Source organism: Typopeltis vanoorti, chromosome 24 (genome assembly GCF_054136105.1).
Source record: "Typopeltis vanoorti isolate ZY-2024b chromosome 24, IOZ_Tvanoo_1.0, whole genome shotgun sequence".
In the NCBI taxonomy this organism is placed as follows: Eukaryota; Metazoa; Arthropoda; class Arachnida; order Uropygi; family Thelyphonidae; genus Typopeltis; species Typopeltis vanoorti.
In genome coordinates, this window is record NC_143572.1 from 10,065,732 (window position 1) to 10,081,823 (window position 16,092).

A 16,092-nucleotide genomic window follows, 5' to 3' on the forward strand; every position below is an offset into this window, starting at 1 on the left:
ACTAAAAACTATTGTTATTAATTCAATGTGTGTGAGTTCGTCTGTCCTAAAGCAGCAATAAAGTTCAACCGAAGGTGTTAAAATTCGTAAACATGTTAAAACTTAGAAATATATATATATATAGTGAAGGTTGTTATGACAGTTTCACATATGGAATTCAGTTGAAGAAGGTTAGCATTTCAACTCAACTGGCAGCTTGCTTTTATCTTTCAGTCGTGCGATTTCCTAAAAAATATAAATACTGGGGTTAACTCACAACACACTTTGTCCAAGTATTACTTAACACTTCTGAAGATATATTGAGCCTTGGTTGAAGGAGGAAACCCTTCAACAAAAAATCAGTAAACAACAAGCAATTGGTTGAAATGTGGTTATGTGGACAACACATGTTCATTTCAAATATGACAAAACAGCAAGGGAAAGTGGAAGCAATAAAACCATATTGTTGTTCACTTAATCGCTTTTTTATTACTCGTCATTCTGCCGCTACAAATAAAAATAGTGGCAGAATTTTCATGGAATGAACATTCTGCCACTATTTTTATTTTATTTTTTAACTATCCATTTTATTTCAATGACTTTTACTTATTCAGTTTTAATTTGTTTTGTTTGGATAATTAAAATATATAGATTTATTTGGTTAATTTAAGTCTGCCTGTGGACCACCTGTCCCATCGTCACAGACCACAGGTTGAGAAACACTGCTATAGGGTACTCTCACCTTATGTGACTGCTAATTCATAAGTAGTATAGAAATAGAAGACACGACACAACATAAATTAAAAAAATAATTTTAATTAGGAAAAGTATTTTGGAAAAATTTTAGTGTATTTTAACTTTTTCTTTTGGATGGGAGGAAGGGCCCCTTGGCCCCTCCCTGGGTGCGCCACTGACCTATAGTGTGATTAACATATCCTTAAGGCTGGATGAAGGAAGTTAAGTCATTTATCACCTCTAGTTAGGGAACCAGTTTGCATATTCTTCAACTAAGAAAGAAAGATAATGTATATTTATTTTACTTTGCATACTGCTTAAATCTTAGAACAGCATGGCTTTAGCATGTACTAATAAAAGTCTCTAATCCTTTTTCATTTCCAAAAAGGGGTAGATAGAACTCTTTTAGCAGCCCTAACTTTTTAATAAATTGATAGGCAGCCAATCTATCTCTCATAGTTTCAGAGATGATTGCATTCCCATGTCATGCAACATAAGCTGTGGTGTTTCCTAATCTAGTATCATTTCAGTGTGCTTGTACAAATATTCTGTTTTCAATTTTTCTGAGTTATGGAATGAAAGCTCAATTTCTTTCTAGATAAAACCCTACTTACCTGCTTCAAAGATCCACCAACTCTGGATTCAGCTCAAAATAAGTTTATCTAGTCATAACCACAATCAGACCTAATGGTCTTTTTCACTTAATATCATTGAAAGTAACTTGATTTCACAGGTTTATCAATATTTTTATATTGATATCGATAAACATGTGAAATCTATACTGTACAAACTTTAACAGTGAGACCAACTATGACGTATGCTGTGGAAACTGTTGGTGGCCCTGAGGAAACATAACATCAGCAGGATGGAGATAACAGAGATGAGAATGCTTAGGTGGATGTGCAGTGTGACCAGAAAGGATCATCAGAGAAATGACTACGGGGAATGGTTAAAGTTATGATCTTAGGAGCAAAGATATAGCAAGCAAAGTTGAGATGGTTTAATAGAGTATAGAACTCAGTTATATCTAGCCATAATCAGAATATTTATAACATTAGACCACCATTTTTTCCCTGAAATAGAAAAATTAGCATACCCTGGCTGATGAACATTTAAATATCTTACACCATTGATGCTGAACATTATGTAGTGAACTCTGATTTATAATTTATGAAAAGTGTTATACCTAACACTTTTCATAAATTGCTAAACTTTGAAGTTCACAATCCTGCATGTAGCAGAATTGTGAACAGTAGCCAAATTTAGTAACAAAATCTTTGAAGAAGGCAAGTCGTATAAGTTGTGCTCCACAAGTATCAAATGTGAATCATTTATAGTATACAATATCAGTGTATTCAGAGTATACATTGATATTGTATACTATGAATAAGAAATTAATCAGACATTTTGTAAGTATATAAAGTGAGCCAAATAAATTATAAAATAAAGTAACTGCTGCGGTTCATCTCTTGATATTAAAAACATATCTAGGAGAAAACTAACTATATGTGTAAGCAGTACCGTCGACAGGGCGTATCATAGAGGCAGCCTGCCTCACGGCACTGCTTAATAAGGGAGCTCGTTTAGCCATATTGCGGTAGGTGCCATCACTATGATAACAATTCCTGTTAATGTAGCAAGTGTGGAAAAGAAGTTTTTCCAAGCTTAAACTGATTAAAAATTATTTGCAAACAGCAATGACCCAAGAAAGATTGGTTGGTCTAGCAACTATATCGATAGAAGCGGATATAGCTTATAATTTAAATTTAGAAGAGCTTATAAACAGTTTTATTGTGCGATATCCCTGTAGAGCAAACATTTAATTAATATTATTATATAATCGTTTTGCATTAATGTTTATCTTGTAATAAAAACAAAATAGCAATTGGAGATTTTCTTATATTTTTGTCTTATAATCCATTAGGGGCGATATTTAATTGTTTGCCTCAGGGTGCAGTCTAATCTGCCAACGGCCATGTGTGTAAGAGCAAATGCAAATATACATGCTCCACTTATAAATATTGCATTCAAGTGCAATATTTATAAACAAACAGAACTATATTTATAATGTGATATTTAACATACTGAATCACAAAAAAAAATAAAATAAAATACTTTGAGCCCTGTACGATTCGCGACCTTCGAAGTGTTCTTGAATTTCATAACCATAAACCAGAATAAGGTAATTAGCCCTATGCTTATAAGTATTCTTTATCTGTAAATAGCATTTGTTCTAATGGCTGATTTGTCTAGTTGTGGGATGAAAAACCTGAGTTTCTTGTAGGAAAACCCTTCAACTTCCATATGAGACTGGCTAACTCGCCTTCAGTTGTAAAGACCTGATAAAGGTTCTTCACATCCTGTACAGTATATGAACCCAGGTCTTTCCAACTAAAGGGCTTTGTCTGTACCAGCTGAACTAAAGAAGCTCTCATCTCTGTACAGTTACTTACTAAAATACAGTGAGATAATTTTTCCATACGCTTGGATCAGATTTGATTTCATCATAAAGGCATTTATAAACAAAGCTGTTTGTTTCATTATGTATGAAATACAGTTGAACTTGGTTATAATGAGAACCAGGGGACTGACAAAATTTCCTCGTTGTAACCATTACTCACTATATCAGTGATCTGCGGGCTATTTTTTTTAATTCTCAGTGTTGGTGGATAGGGAGTTGAAGTTTAAGGGACACATTGCAAAAGTGGCTAAATCAGCTCATCAAATCACTTGGATGCTGAAGAATACTTTGACGAGCAGAGATAAGCAAGTTATTGTTCCTCTGTATTGAGCCTTGATAAGACCCCATCTTGAGAGGATCCAGAGGCGAGTGACCAAGATGATAGCAGGTCTATGGAATGAACCTTATGAAAACAGGTTGAGAATTTGTGGGTTGCAGAAAAGTGGAGATATGATTGAGACATTCAAATTGCTGAAGGGTTTCTATAGGATTAATTCAGAGGATATTTTTGAGAACAGGACTGGTGGTGGGAGGACTGGGGGATATCCATGGAAGCTGGGCAAAGTGTGGTTAGTAAGGTGTTAGAGCTGGGTTTTTTACTTTTAGAGTGCTGAATGAGTGGAATAAGCTGCCAGAGTCTGTTGTGGGTGCTATGACAGTGAATGAGTTCAAGGCAAAGTATGACAGATACCATGTGAATATCGAATAGTTGTGATGGACATGATGTTTAGGGCCTCCCTTGATGAGTCTAAGGACTCCTTGGAGTCGCCTGTAATAATAATAACTTAATAAAAAAAAATTACATCCCTAGTATTATTTGTATGAATATGCTTGTATAAACTACAGTACACTTAACATTAAATAGAATTTATTTGTCCATAATTTTAAAATCATACACTTAATAATAAGCAAAGTTTATTTCTCCGTATTTAAAACAATACTAATTAATAATAAAAACAATTAGTCTTTTTATTTATGAATCTTAAAATTCAGGAAGATTTCAGTGATGAAGTGATCAAAAGTATTATCCTGATTCTTCAAACACACAGTCAATCCATTCATTTGCTATTATCAGAGCTGCAGAACAAGACTCTCCATTAATTTTTGCATAAATGATGTTATGTCAAATTTTAAATCAATTTTCAGCCAATCATTGTTACATACAAAATCGTTGCTTCCAAATTGTTTACCAGATTTTTCCTCTTGAGCCTTCAAGATCAAACTATATTGAAAATCCAGCACTTATTGTGTAGTGAACCATTGAGGCAATGCTTCATCAACATTCGTAAGTTCACACTTTTTTTTTATTCATTACATTGTTCCAGTGCCAATATGTAAACATCTTTATTCTTCCACAATGTCGATACTGTTGAAGATGACAAAGAAAACTTTTTACACACCTCAACATTTTTCTCGCCAAGTTCCAAGTCATGAATAATTTCAACTTTTTCGTGAACCAAGAGACACTTTCTTTTATTAAACATGTTTCTGATGGAAGGGTTCATTTTTAACTGATTTTTACAGTTGTGTTTAGTGAAGTGAAGAAGGAGGGCCAAAGGTTAGACACTGGAGAGTTTAGTAGTTAGGAGATGGTCCCCGTGGATAAGATTAGGTTATAAACTGGCCTGCAGTCTGATTCAGGTGGTTATAAAAGCTAAATCAATCCTTTCATTTTTGTCTATTCTAAGAGCTACCCAAACAGTTAAGAACGTTTTCAAAAAAAAAAATCACCGCTAATGCCTTTGATTCCCTTACAGGGAATAGGTAAGCAATTTTTGCCCTATCTAACTTTTTTGGAGACTGAGGGGGTAGTTCAATTGTCCACCAGAGGACAATTAGAAATAGTTGGCCCAAGACTATCACTAACGATATCCGGCATCCAGTGAATGTGACTGACAAGTGCTGCCATCTCATGGTCCCTAATTCTAACACTATATATTTATTATCTGAGATAGTGTTGGTTCTACGGTTGATTTTCTTGAGCTTACAGGATGAAAAACCCAAATTTCCTGGAGGAAAAACCCACTTGGCCATGCCAGAGATCAACTAACTCAGGCGCGAGCCGAAGAAAGGCTATGAAAATTTTCCTTTAGTCGCCGACTAGATTTGAACTTAGGTCTTCCTTCAGGCAGTCACCATTTCCACTGAGCTACACAGGTTCTAAGAATGTTTTCATATCTGCCAAAATTTGTATAGTATATCCATGTAGTATACTTGTTATAAACGTGAGCAGTTGTATTGGGAATATGCTAAAATTAAAATCGTTATGACTTTTTGCTCATTACAGCTGATCTCATTATCTCCATGCTCATTATAACAAAGTTTGACTATATTTATTAATTTCTTGGGTATCTCCATAGAGTCAAAGACTCCTCTTTCCATGACCTTCATTTGTCCTCATAGGGAACACTGCATAGACCTATCACAATCTTAGTCACTCATCTCTGAATCTTCTCTACTACTTCCTCATCCCTAAGGAATCCAGGCAACCACATCTGTGGCCTTATTCCTATTTAATAAGGCTACATCTAGATTACTGAGTTCTTTAACTAGTGACAATGTGTTCTATCAACATCATCTCCCTTGTCCCATCCTTTCAAATCCTTAGCCTCATCAATTTCCTGCAGTCCAGTACCATTGATGTAATACATGGTTTGTAATATTTTCACAAAGTTCATAACTTTACATATTACCACAGTAAACTGATAACTATTTTCCTTTGCTCACACTGCCAGTTTATTTAAATCATTCTTCAGCATCTCTATGTTACCTTTATATTATAGCCCTCTCTAGTTTTGCATCGTCAGCAAACAACTGAATACTTCCCCTCAAATCACCTATATCATTAATATACAAAATAAACAATAGTGACCTTATCAATGACTTCTATTGAAGTTATTCATATATTCCTCCACTCTTTCTTATGACTAAGCTTTACTCTAGTCACATGCTTACTGAATGAATTTCCTCTAAATACTTTTCTGATTTTCTATGAGATGAGTCAGGGCTATGATCATTATTGCAGCACATCCCAATCAGAAAAATTATGTGTGTTTCAGTTGGAAAGACAGGATATCTGTGTTCAAATTCTATTAGTGATATATGGATATTTCCTGTTCTTTTTTTTAATTGATGCTCATGGAGACCAGCTTTCCCACTCTTCCCCTCCCACAACACATACAATTAACAGCCATAATTGTAGCCTTAGTTGCCTTGGCATTATCTTGGGGGGAAAAAAAAAACAGATACCAAATGATCTCATTACCTGAATTAACTTGCAATATTTCCAGGAGTTTCAGCACATTGACTGATTGAGATCCTAGAAAGAATTAAAATTATGCCAGCATATTTTATTCAGTTTTCAAACTTGCTGTAGTAACGAATAATATCATGTCTAAATAGTCTTATTCACAGTGATGTTATTGCTTTAGTATGTAAGCACTGTCATGAATATATAACTTTGCACAGATTTCACATTTTCTTAAGCAAATTGTTTGTACTTGCTTCATTTTGACAAAAACCACTCTCTCTCTCTTATTAATGTCACTAGTTTATTTTCCATTCTCATCTGCTCCAAGTTATACAATAACATTCCTATGAAATACTTTATTGGTATATAGTCATTTCCCTTTTTTGCTGATTGGCCTGTTATTTATTTTTATTTTATGTGGCTCCCACCTTACAAAAAAGTTTTGAATCCCCCCCCCCCCAATTTTTATCATTTTGTGTGTGTGTGTGTGTGTGTGTGTGTGTGTGTGTGTGTGTTTTTTTTTACATTGTCACTATCTTTGTACAATAGACTTTCCTTTTTTCCTGTTCCTTTGTGATACTGCATGTGTTAAGACTCAAACAACCAAGTCAGTGACATTACCAGTATTATCTGTTTAATGCACAGTGATGTTCCATCTGGCCTTTTTGCTATGTTGGTATTGATGTGGTGTACCTCTGTCCTCTTACCTAATCTCTTCACAACATTAGTTATTCAACTTGGATAATCTTCTTCTTCTGCAGCTTGTCCCGCTTAAGTAGGGTTGCTGTTTATGGTGAGTCTCCTCCACATCCTCCTGTCTTGGGCTGTAACCACATCCAAGTTCCTCATCCTCAAGTCCTCCTCCACCAGCTCCCTTCATCTCTTCTTTGGCCATCTGCACATCCATCTGCATGATTTTTCTTCCCACATATTCATCCTCCCTCCTCATCACATGACCAAACCATCTCAACCTTGCCTCCTGTATCTTCGCTCCTAAGTTCATAACTTTCACCATTCCCCTCACATAGTCATTTCTCAGATGATTCTTTCTGGTCACACCGCACATCCACCTAAACATTCTCATCTCTGCTACCTCCATCCTGCTGATGTCATTTTTTCAGGGCCACAGTTTATATAGCATACATCATAGCTGGTCTCACTGCTGTCCTATAGATTTTGCCTTTTAGATTGATCAGCATCCTCTTATTGCATAGCACTCCAGCCATCTTTCTCTCCAGTTCCTCCATCCCACTTCCTTCTCAGCCTCTTCCTCTTCCACTGTTGAACCTAAGTATCTAAAGTCTCTAATGTTCCTGATGACATTTCCTTCCAGCTCCTGATCTGTCTCCTGACTGCCATCCAGTTTGCAACACATGTACTCTGCCTTACTTCTGCTCAGTCTCATACCCCTCTCTCTCTTCCAGTACTTTCCTCCGTCTTTCCAGTTTAGCTGCCACTTCTTCTCTTGATTCTGCACACAGCAAGATGTCATCCGCATACAACATTGTCCAAGGCGCATCTTCTCTCACCTCCTCCGTCACAATAATAAACAGGAACAAACTTAATGCTGACCCTTGATGCAAGCCAATTGTCACTTGAAAACTTTGTCTGTTCCAGGCAGGTCCGAACTCTTGTCTTCATATTTCTGTACATCTCCTACCAACCTGACATATTTCTCTGGTACCTTCTTCTTCCTCAGACACCTCCAGACTTCTTGCCTTGGCACTATCACATGCTTTCTCCAGATCAGTAAACACCAGATGTAGCTCCCATTGTTTCTCTCAAAATGTTTCCATCATCTGCCATAACCCAAAGATTGCATCTGTCATTGATCGACCAGGCATGAAGCCAAATTGCTCCTTTGCAATCTCCACCTTGATCGACATCCTTTTATCTACGTGTTGTATAATACTTTAGTGAAATTATCACTCAATTTATTCTTTCTTTTATTAACCATATAGCAACAGATTTCCTTTAGTTGATTTTGTTTCTTGTAATTCAATTTCACTTTCCTTGCTATGCTTGTCACTCCTCTGGCTATACTGCATATCACTCTCAGTTCCTCATCCCTCCTCTCCCAAAAGTCTCTTGACATTATTTTGTTTTTTTATGCATGTCTTGCTTAAGGAGATTACTCATCCATTCAGCTTCACCATATATATGCTTCATAGTGTTTCCTAGTCCGCATGGTTAGCCAAGTGGCTATGCGCTTCGCAACCATATGCCTGGGAAAGGAGTTTGATTCCCATCACTCACGTGAGGAGCTTAGGATGTTTCTCAGACATAGCCAAGTAGCCAGTTCGTGGGCATGCACTGCAGAGTTTTTCTCCGTAGTTATTGGGAGGTTTGCCTCCTGCAAGCAGGCAAACCAGCCTTGAGAACGTAACACTTCTACAGACATAGGATACACCAGAAGGCATAGGGCCAACCACCTTATCATCGTATAACGGTTGCAGTTATAAGGAATAGAACCTCGACAGCATAAAGGTAAAAGAGGGAAAGATTAAGAAAGAAAGAAAGAGTTTCCTAAATTTGTCATAGTTTTTCATTAAATACAGACGTACCCACTGTCCAAAAAGAAACTGAACTTTTGATAGAAAATAAAACACAGGCCAATTATAATTATTGAAATCATTTATTTCAATCAATATACTCTCCCTCAGCTTCAGTACAGTGTTTGGCATGGTTAGGCATTCATCACCGTATGCTTTTTTGAAGCATTCGATGCGTTTTGATAAAACTTTTACGAAGTTTAACACAAAAAGTCAATCGCAGCTCTTTATTTGAAACTCATTTTCCGACCGTTCGTCAAAAAATGTCGCTCTTGGCACTATAGCTCGGCTTGTAATGAAACCAATTTCATAAACAGTTGACACAACACTAATGAAGGTTGCCGCTTTCGACAACAAAAAGATACAACAGGTGGTGCCACTAGTTTCTTCTATATTCGAAAAGTTCGGTTTCTTTTTGGACAGAGGATGTATGCTGAATTACCTCAGTTCAGCGTATGTCTGTATTTAATGAAGATATTGTATTTCTAATTAAAAGAAACACACGTATTAAGCACAGTGAAAATTATTTAATTGTAAATATTTCATCCTAAGTATCTTCGGACATCATTAGTACAGTAGTTTAAACAATAATAGGAATAACATACAGTTAGGGCACATGATTACAATAGAATCTCATTAAACGTGCGTAAAGTGTTACAGAAGTAAAAAAAAACTAATAATTATTTTACACAATTTTGTATGACAATTTCCATACTTTAGGAATAGTAAGAACGTCGTTGCAGTTTAAATTTGGTCTATGTAGTAGGGCTTCAGAACTTTCTTTATATAAACATGAACGTTTATATAAAGATCTATATAAAAGTTTAGACTTTTCCCAATGGATCCTATGGCTTGGATTTTCAATTCCGTGTTGAGGCCAGATTTCTGCGGTTTAAAAAGACGAATGTGGTCTTGATGTTCCGAGATGTGTTTCTTAGCAGACCTGTCTGTCTGTCCAAAGTAAAACAATTTGCATGAGCATGGAATCTCATAAACGGCAGGCAACATCAAAGGTGAGAGTTTGTCCTTAGGAGAAGGTAACAAGTTGTAAATTTGGTTGATAGGTTTGTAAGTAGTGGCAAAATTGTATTTCTTCATAATTTTATTGAAATATTTGCAATTAAATCATTTTCACTGTGGTTAATATGTGTGTTTCTTTTAATTATGATCTCGCCACAGGTTTCGTTATTTAAAAAAAAAAAAATTGTATTTCTAACCAATGCATGGTTATACTGATATTAATTCTCTTTTCCCCGTGCACTTTTTTGCCCTCCAGTCCATGTTTATTATTAAAAATCATGCTTAATGATTATTTACTTTGTACCCCAATTTATCAATATATATCATTACTCATCTCTAATCCTTTCATCTCCAATCTGTAGCAGCAACCATTTATGTACTCCAAATTACTTCATAGCAGATAGCCTCGAACCCACAGTATCTACAAGTCACTTTTGCTATCGTCATTTGTTATCCACAGAATGGAGTCATTTCCATTTTTACATATTTTACACTCACCTCAACAATATCTGCATATGTGACACACACACACACACACAGTTACGCTCATATTTCTAATCTCATAATACTCCCCTCCTCTCTCTTGTTTCTCTTCCACTTCACAACCATTCAGGTGCAAGCCATCTTTCACTTAAGTCCTTTTACCCATCAAGATCACTTCATACATCTACAAATTGGACATCATTCCTCCTATATAAACTGTATATTGACTCATTTGCTATTGTGGTTATTTTCGTTTCATGCAATAACAGAATTACAAGCTTAAATACACTTCATGTATCTTTTTTCTTCTCTTTTCTCCTATCATGATCTTTTTCACAATTTTATACAATTCTTACCCTTTTTTTTTTTTTTTTTTTTTTATTACATGGACTTTTATGATAAATCCTGAGTTAATTCAGTTCTGAAACAACAGCATGATTTTTTCTTCCATTTATGTAACTTGCAGACATTGAGTGTTGCCTCCAGATCTTATGTGACTCAGCACTAATTCTACACAATCCAACACTTTTTTGGAAATTTAGAAAAATATTTTTCAGTGGTATGTGTGAGATTTTACATGTTAGGCATTGTGTTAATTATTAGACACACATATTCACAAGAATAAAAAATAATAGCTTTATTATTGCAAATATTCAGCCACAAATTAATGAGCCATCATCAATACCAATCTTGTATCACCACATAAACCTGCAAAATCTGGCCTTGATCTGGTGTCAGTTTGAGCAGTTATTCAGAGTGTGCCAGAGAACTTCTACACCACTCAAACTTAAATTGGAATGACTGTAAAGATTTGGGAGAGTCTCATCATAATATCAAACAATAGCCTGCTTCTCTTCTCCTCCTCTTTTCTTAAAATATATAATGCTGTTATGTTACTCAGTCATTTTAGTTTTAGCACTTATTGCAGTCTTAATTTAGTTTGTAACCATTCGGATGGTGGCACTCTAGCACATGGCTCAGCTCTATAAATAGGATTAACGTCCTTTGTTCTAGTTTCACTTTGTGATTATGATGATTGACTGTTAATTTCTGTCTGAAATATTTATTATTATCCTAACACATCCATGGAATCAGACTCATCTAGGAGATCCCTTTGTCATACACATAGCTCATCATACCATGCCTTTAACACATTCAAGAGGCATGGAAGATGCACAAAATTTGTTTTTCTGGAGGTAAAATGAATAGGATGATTGAGGCATTGGATATGAAGAGTAAGCAAGCAAAACAGTTGGTAGTGGTAATAGGAACAAATGACTTGACTGGGAACAAGGAACATGTAAGATTGAATATCAGGAGGTTGTTGAGAAGGATGAAAGATAATTATCCGGCCTGGTTGGACGAGTGGTTAGTGTATCCGCTCTCAATAATAAAGAAAAGAAAAAAAATATTTTGGATGTTAGGTCACAGGTTGGGAAGGTCATATCATGTAACTCTTTCTTTCTTAATCCTCCTCTTTTACCTTTATGGTGTCAAGGTTTTCATTCTTGCAACTGTAACGCAAGGATAAGGTGGTTAGTCCTATGTCTGTAGATGCATGTGTTCATGTGCCAGTTTGCCTGTTCTGGCGGATGAAAAACCTGAGTTTCAGTGTGAAAAAAAAACCCTATCTCTGTATGAGACCAGCTAATTCACCTTACGTCAAAAGAGACCAGATAAAGGTTCCTCACTGACTGGAGTCAAACCCAGGTCTTTCTGACCAAAGGGCTTCGTCTATAGTGACTGAACTACGGAGGCTCTTATCAATATTAACTTACTGTACTTAAAACTGCTTTCTTGCCAGGAAACATGTTTTTGTTTTGTTTTGTTTTTATCTCTCATAACAGGCAAACCAGCCTGAAAACATACATAATTAACACACATAATACAGTATCATCACCATTATGTTAACAATCCAACTTGTAACTAACTACAGGAAAAAAGCATAGGAATACCAACTTACAAAACACTGACTGATAATTCAAACAAAATAATAAGAAATTATACTTTGTGTTCATGGGATTGTGAACAACATAATGCCATTCAACCTGCAAAATTACACTTGAAAGCAAACACTGATACTATGAACTTTTTATGAATTATAGTACAGTTTAATCTTTCACATGTGAAATGTAAATATAAATGACTTGAGATGGGGAAAAATTATATATACATATATATTGTGTGTAGGGGGGTTATATAATATAATATAACCTCCACACATACAAAAGGTAACTCCTTGTGATTTCAAATATTCCTCTGTTTCTTTGTTGGAAAACTTAATAATTAACTTCCCATTGTTTTGTAAATAAATCCTGCAGTTTATAGACATATTTGTTTGTTTCTTTTCAGGAGATTCAGCTGGATCATATAGATACAGATTCAGCATATATGCTTTTCTATGAAAGAGAAGGAATTGATCATCAGCAATACATGCCCGATGTGACAGGTAAAATTCCAGATACCCGTGACATTGATGATGAGTTTGAGAATGACTTCAGGAAGATGTGTATCCTGCAGTAACTTCCTTTCATCATCCCTGATTTTCTTATCTGGTCATTAAGAGAGCTTTATCCCAGCAGTTGATGATTAAAAGTGGTGATATGTCTGCCTCTCTCTCTCTCTTTGTGTGTGTGTGTGTGTGTGTTTACTCACACACATACACTTCTGTAAGTATAGACAGCAGCTTTGTGTACTACAGATGTGGCAACACATCCATTTTTTATTCAGTGATTATAACTGCAGTCTCAAAGTATTTTTCTAATCCTCTTGTGACTGTATGCACTGGTATTAGTCTTGGATTTTAAATATTTGCCAAATAAATGTTAAGTGAATATGATTTCACCCTTCAGCCAGATTTATAGAAAAAAAGGAAGCAATTATTACATATACATGTAAAAATTTATGTAAATTTTAATGATGAAAGCATTTCATTTAAACTTTAAAAAAAAAAAAAGCAATTAAGTATTACTAGATTGATACTGTATCAAAATAATAACATAAAACAAAATTTCACCTGAAGAAAGGACATCATTGTACATAACTCTTTGTAAATGATAGTGTGAAATATAGATCTAGAAAGAACAAATTTTAAATATCATAATACTGTTTTTTTTTGTTTGTTTGTTTTGTTTTTGTTTATTTGTTTTGACAACATCTATGCACATTCTTGATAGATTTGTCTTAATGTTCAGGTTTATGAGGCTGTTGTCTGTGTCTGATATTGTTTTCTGTAGAACTTAGTAAAAAGTGCCCTTACTGCTGTGCCACAGAGTGCTGGGATGTCTCAGGAATGCTGCTGGTTCACATATCAGGGAACAGGGAAAAGCTTAACTGTGATTATTTGTAAAAGCTCAAGAAATTTGCTTCATTTTCTTCTCTCTTTCTTCACCCATCCCCAAAGTATTGCCTGTGATTTTTCTTTCACCTTAAATGTTTTTTTTTTTTTTTTTTTTTTTTTTTTTTTTTTTTTTATGTAAAATCACTAGAGCTATGAACTCATAAAGGTTATATATTATTATTTATTAGATTAACTTCATTGCTAGCATATAGATTTTATATGCAGAAATGTATTACACTGACATATTATTTAAAAAATGTTACAACTTTCACCTTAATGGTTAAAAATAATGGTCTTTCTCTTGAAATAGATTAAAAATTATTCTTATCAAACATCATTGAGGTTTACTTTATGAAATGAAGCTTTTCTGAATTAGATGAAATCCTTAAATAATCATGACAGATTTCTACTTTTCTAATTAAATATATAAAAAATAATATAGAGTACACAGTTTGTGTGCACACAAAATATCCATAAGTTCTCTCCACCCCCTCCCCACATACGTACATGTAATTTTATTTGAAAAGATAATGACTATTAGTAATTTATACATAAAGTTAAAAAAAAAAAAAAAAATTGGAACTGTGCATGTCAACTTTTTATGTATATACAAAAACTAAATAAATAAGTATCCATTCTATTATTAAGAAACAGTTGTCTTGTACAGTTATGAGTGTTAAGGTGTGCCACAACAGAGATCATTTCGTTGATGTAAGTTAATTATGTATATGATATGATCTCGCTTTGGTTACTATATTTAAAAGAGGTAAGAAAAAAGAAAAGTTGTAACATTGTTGTTTATTAACCACAGTTTAATTCATTGTTATATCACCAAGCTGTAAATAGTGTTGTTCTGGTTTGGTAACACCTATTAATTTACCCTCATCTGGCTACCTGAGTTGCTCCACTGGCCAGAAGTTGCATAGCTGCCTCCTTTGTGGATAATGTAGAATATGTACTGATTTGTAATTCACTGTTATGTAAAGTAATTGATGTTTCTGTATTTAAATATGAAGACAAGGAGAAAATGTGAATGGGTTAAATTATATATATAAAATGTTTTTGCAGATTTACTAGCATTCACCTAAGAAGTCCTAGGCTGTAAATATATCTTTAAAAAAACTGTTTTGTTGAAATTTAAAAATAAAAGAAAAAAAAAAGCTAGTCTGCTAGAGTTTATTTTATTTTTTATTTTTAAAATTTTTTTTCTTCTTTTATTATTTAAACTGTTATGCAGTTTTTCTTTCTTGATTCAGAGTCTCTGAAACTTTACCAAATACAGTATTAATGGAAATATTGTTGTAATAGTCCTTAACTAGACAAAGCCAGTACACATTTTTAGTATAATTTTATTGTTTGTTTAATTAGTAAAATTATCTGGTAATAAATATCCAGTAATATGCAAACTTTGCATTTTCACTGGCAGCAAAATTAAAATTTTATTTCATCTAAGTTTTTTTTTTTCATTAGGTGCAGTGATATCAGCTTCATATCAGTCTGTTTTTAGGATTTTTTTTAATTTTTATGTTACAGTTATTATAAATCTAATAAATACACACTGGTGTTTGTTTAGCTACCATGTTAAAAGTATGTTTGTTTTTGTTGGACTTCTCACGTACAGATTGGTTTTGGACAACTTCATTGAAATTTAACAGATGCAACTTTTGTACATGTTTTGTCATTTAGTGTGATGATTGACTTGTAAGTTTTGTAAATACTTTTTTTTTTTCTATTTTTTACTTTCAGTCATCCATCATTCATTTATATATATGAATTGCATAATAATATCAGTGTTTGTGTGTTCTGAATAAAAAAAAAAAAAAGGCAGCATAGCAGTATACACATACCAAAGTACTGATGTCAGATAAAATGTGTTCAAGATTTTTTTTAGAATTTATTTTCAGCTTTATTTCATCAAGTAAGTTAACATAGGAATGTTAAAAATATACATCAGAAAATGGTATGATTGCTGGTCATTCAGTAATAAAAAATATAAATAAATAAACAAAAAAATTAATTACACTCCTCACCATTTTAACTGCTGACAATGTTCAGGTTGGTTTAAAATCATAGTTTGTTATATGGATGGTGTGCCAGTATAAATATAATTAATGGGTGTTGATCATTCCTGGTTTGTAAATATGCAGGTATATCAAACATGTTGCCATACAGATGCCTAGTGTGCGTAGGTTGATTTTTTAACACATGTTATTGGTTTTGCAATAAAAAAAAATTTGCCAGAATAATGTGTAGTGGTGCCACTTACTCACCT

The 16,092-nt window shown here is 34.1% G+C and overlaps 1 protein-coding gene across 1 annotated transcript in view; it reads left to right on the plus strand.

Annotated features, from left to right (window-relative positions):
• Positions 1-14,984, plus strand: part of Usp32 (Ubiquitin specific protease 32) — an 808,142-nt gene extending 793,158 nt beyond the window's left edge. The window contains exon 34 of the mRNA XM_090413901.1: positions 12,833-14,984. Within this exon, the coding sequence (XP_090270027.1) occupies positions 12,833-13,003 (171 nt within the window). The 3' untranslated portion in view covers positions 13,004-14,984. The remainder of the gene's footprint in view (positions 1-12,832) is intronic.
• Positions 14,985-16,092: the final 1,108 nt, after the last annotated feature.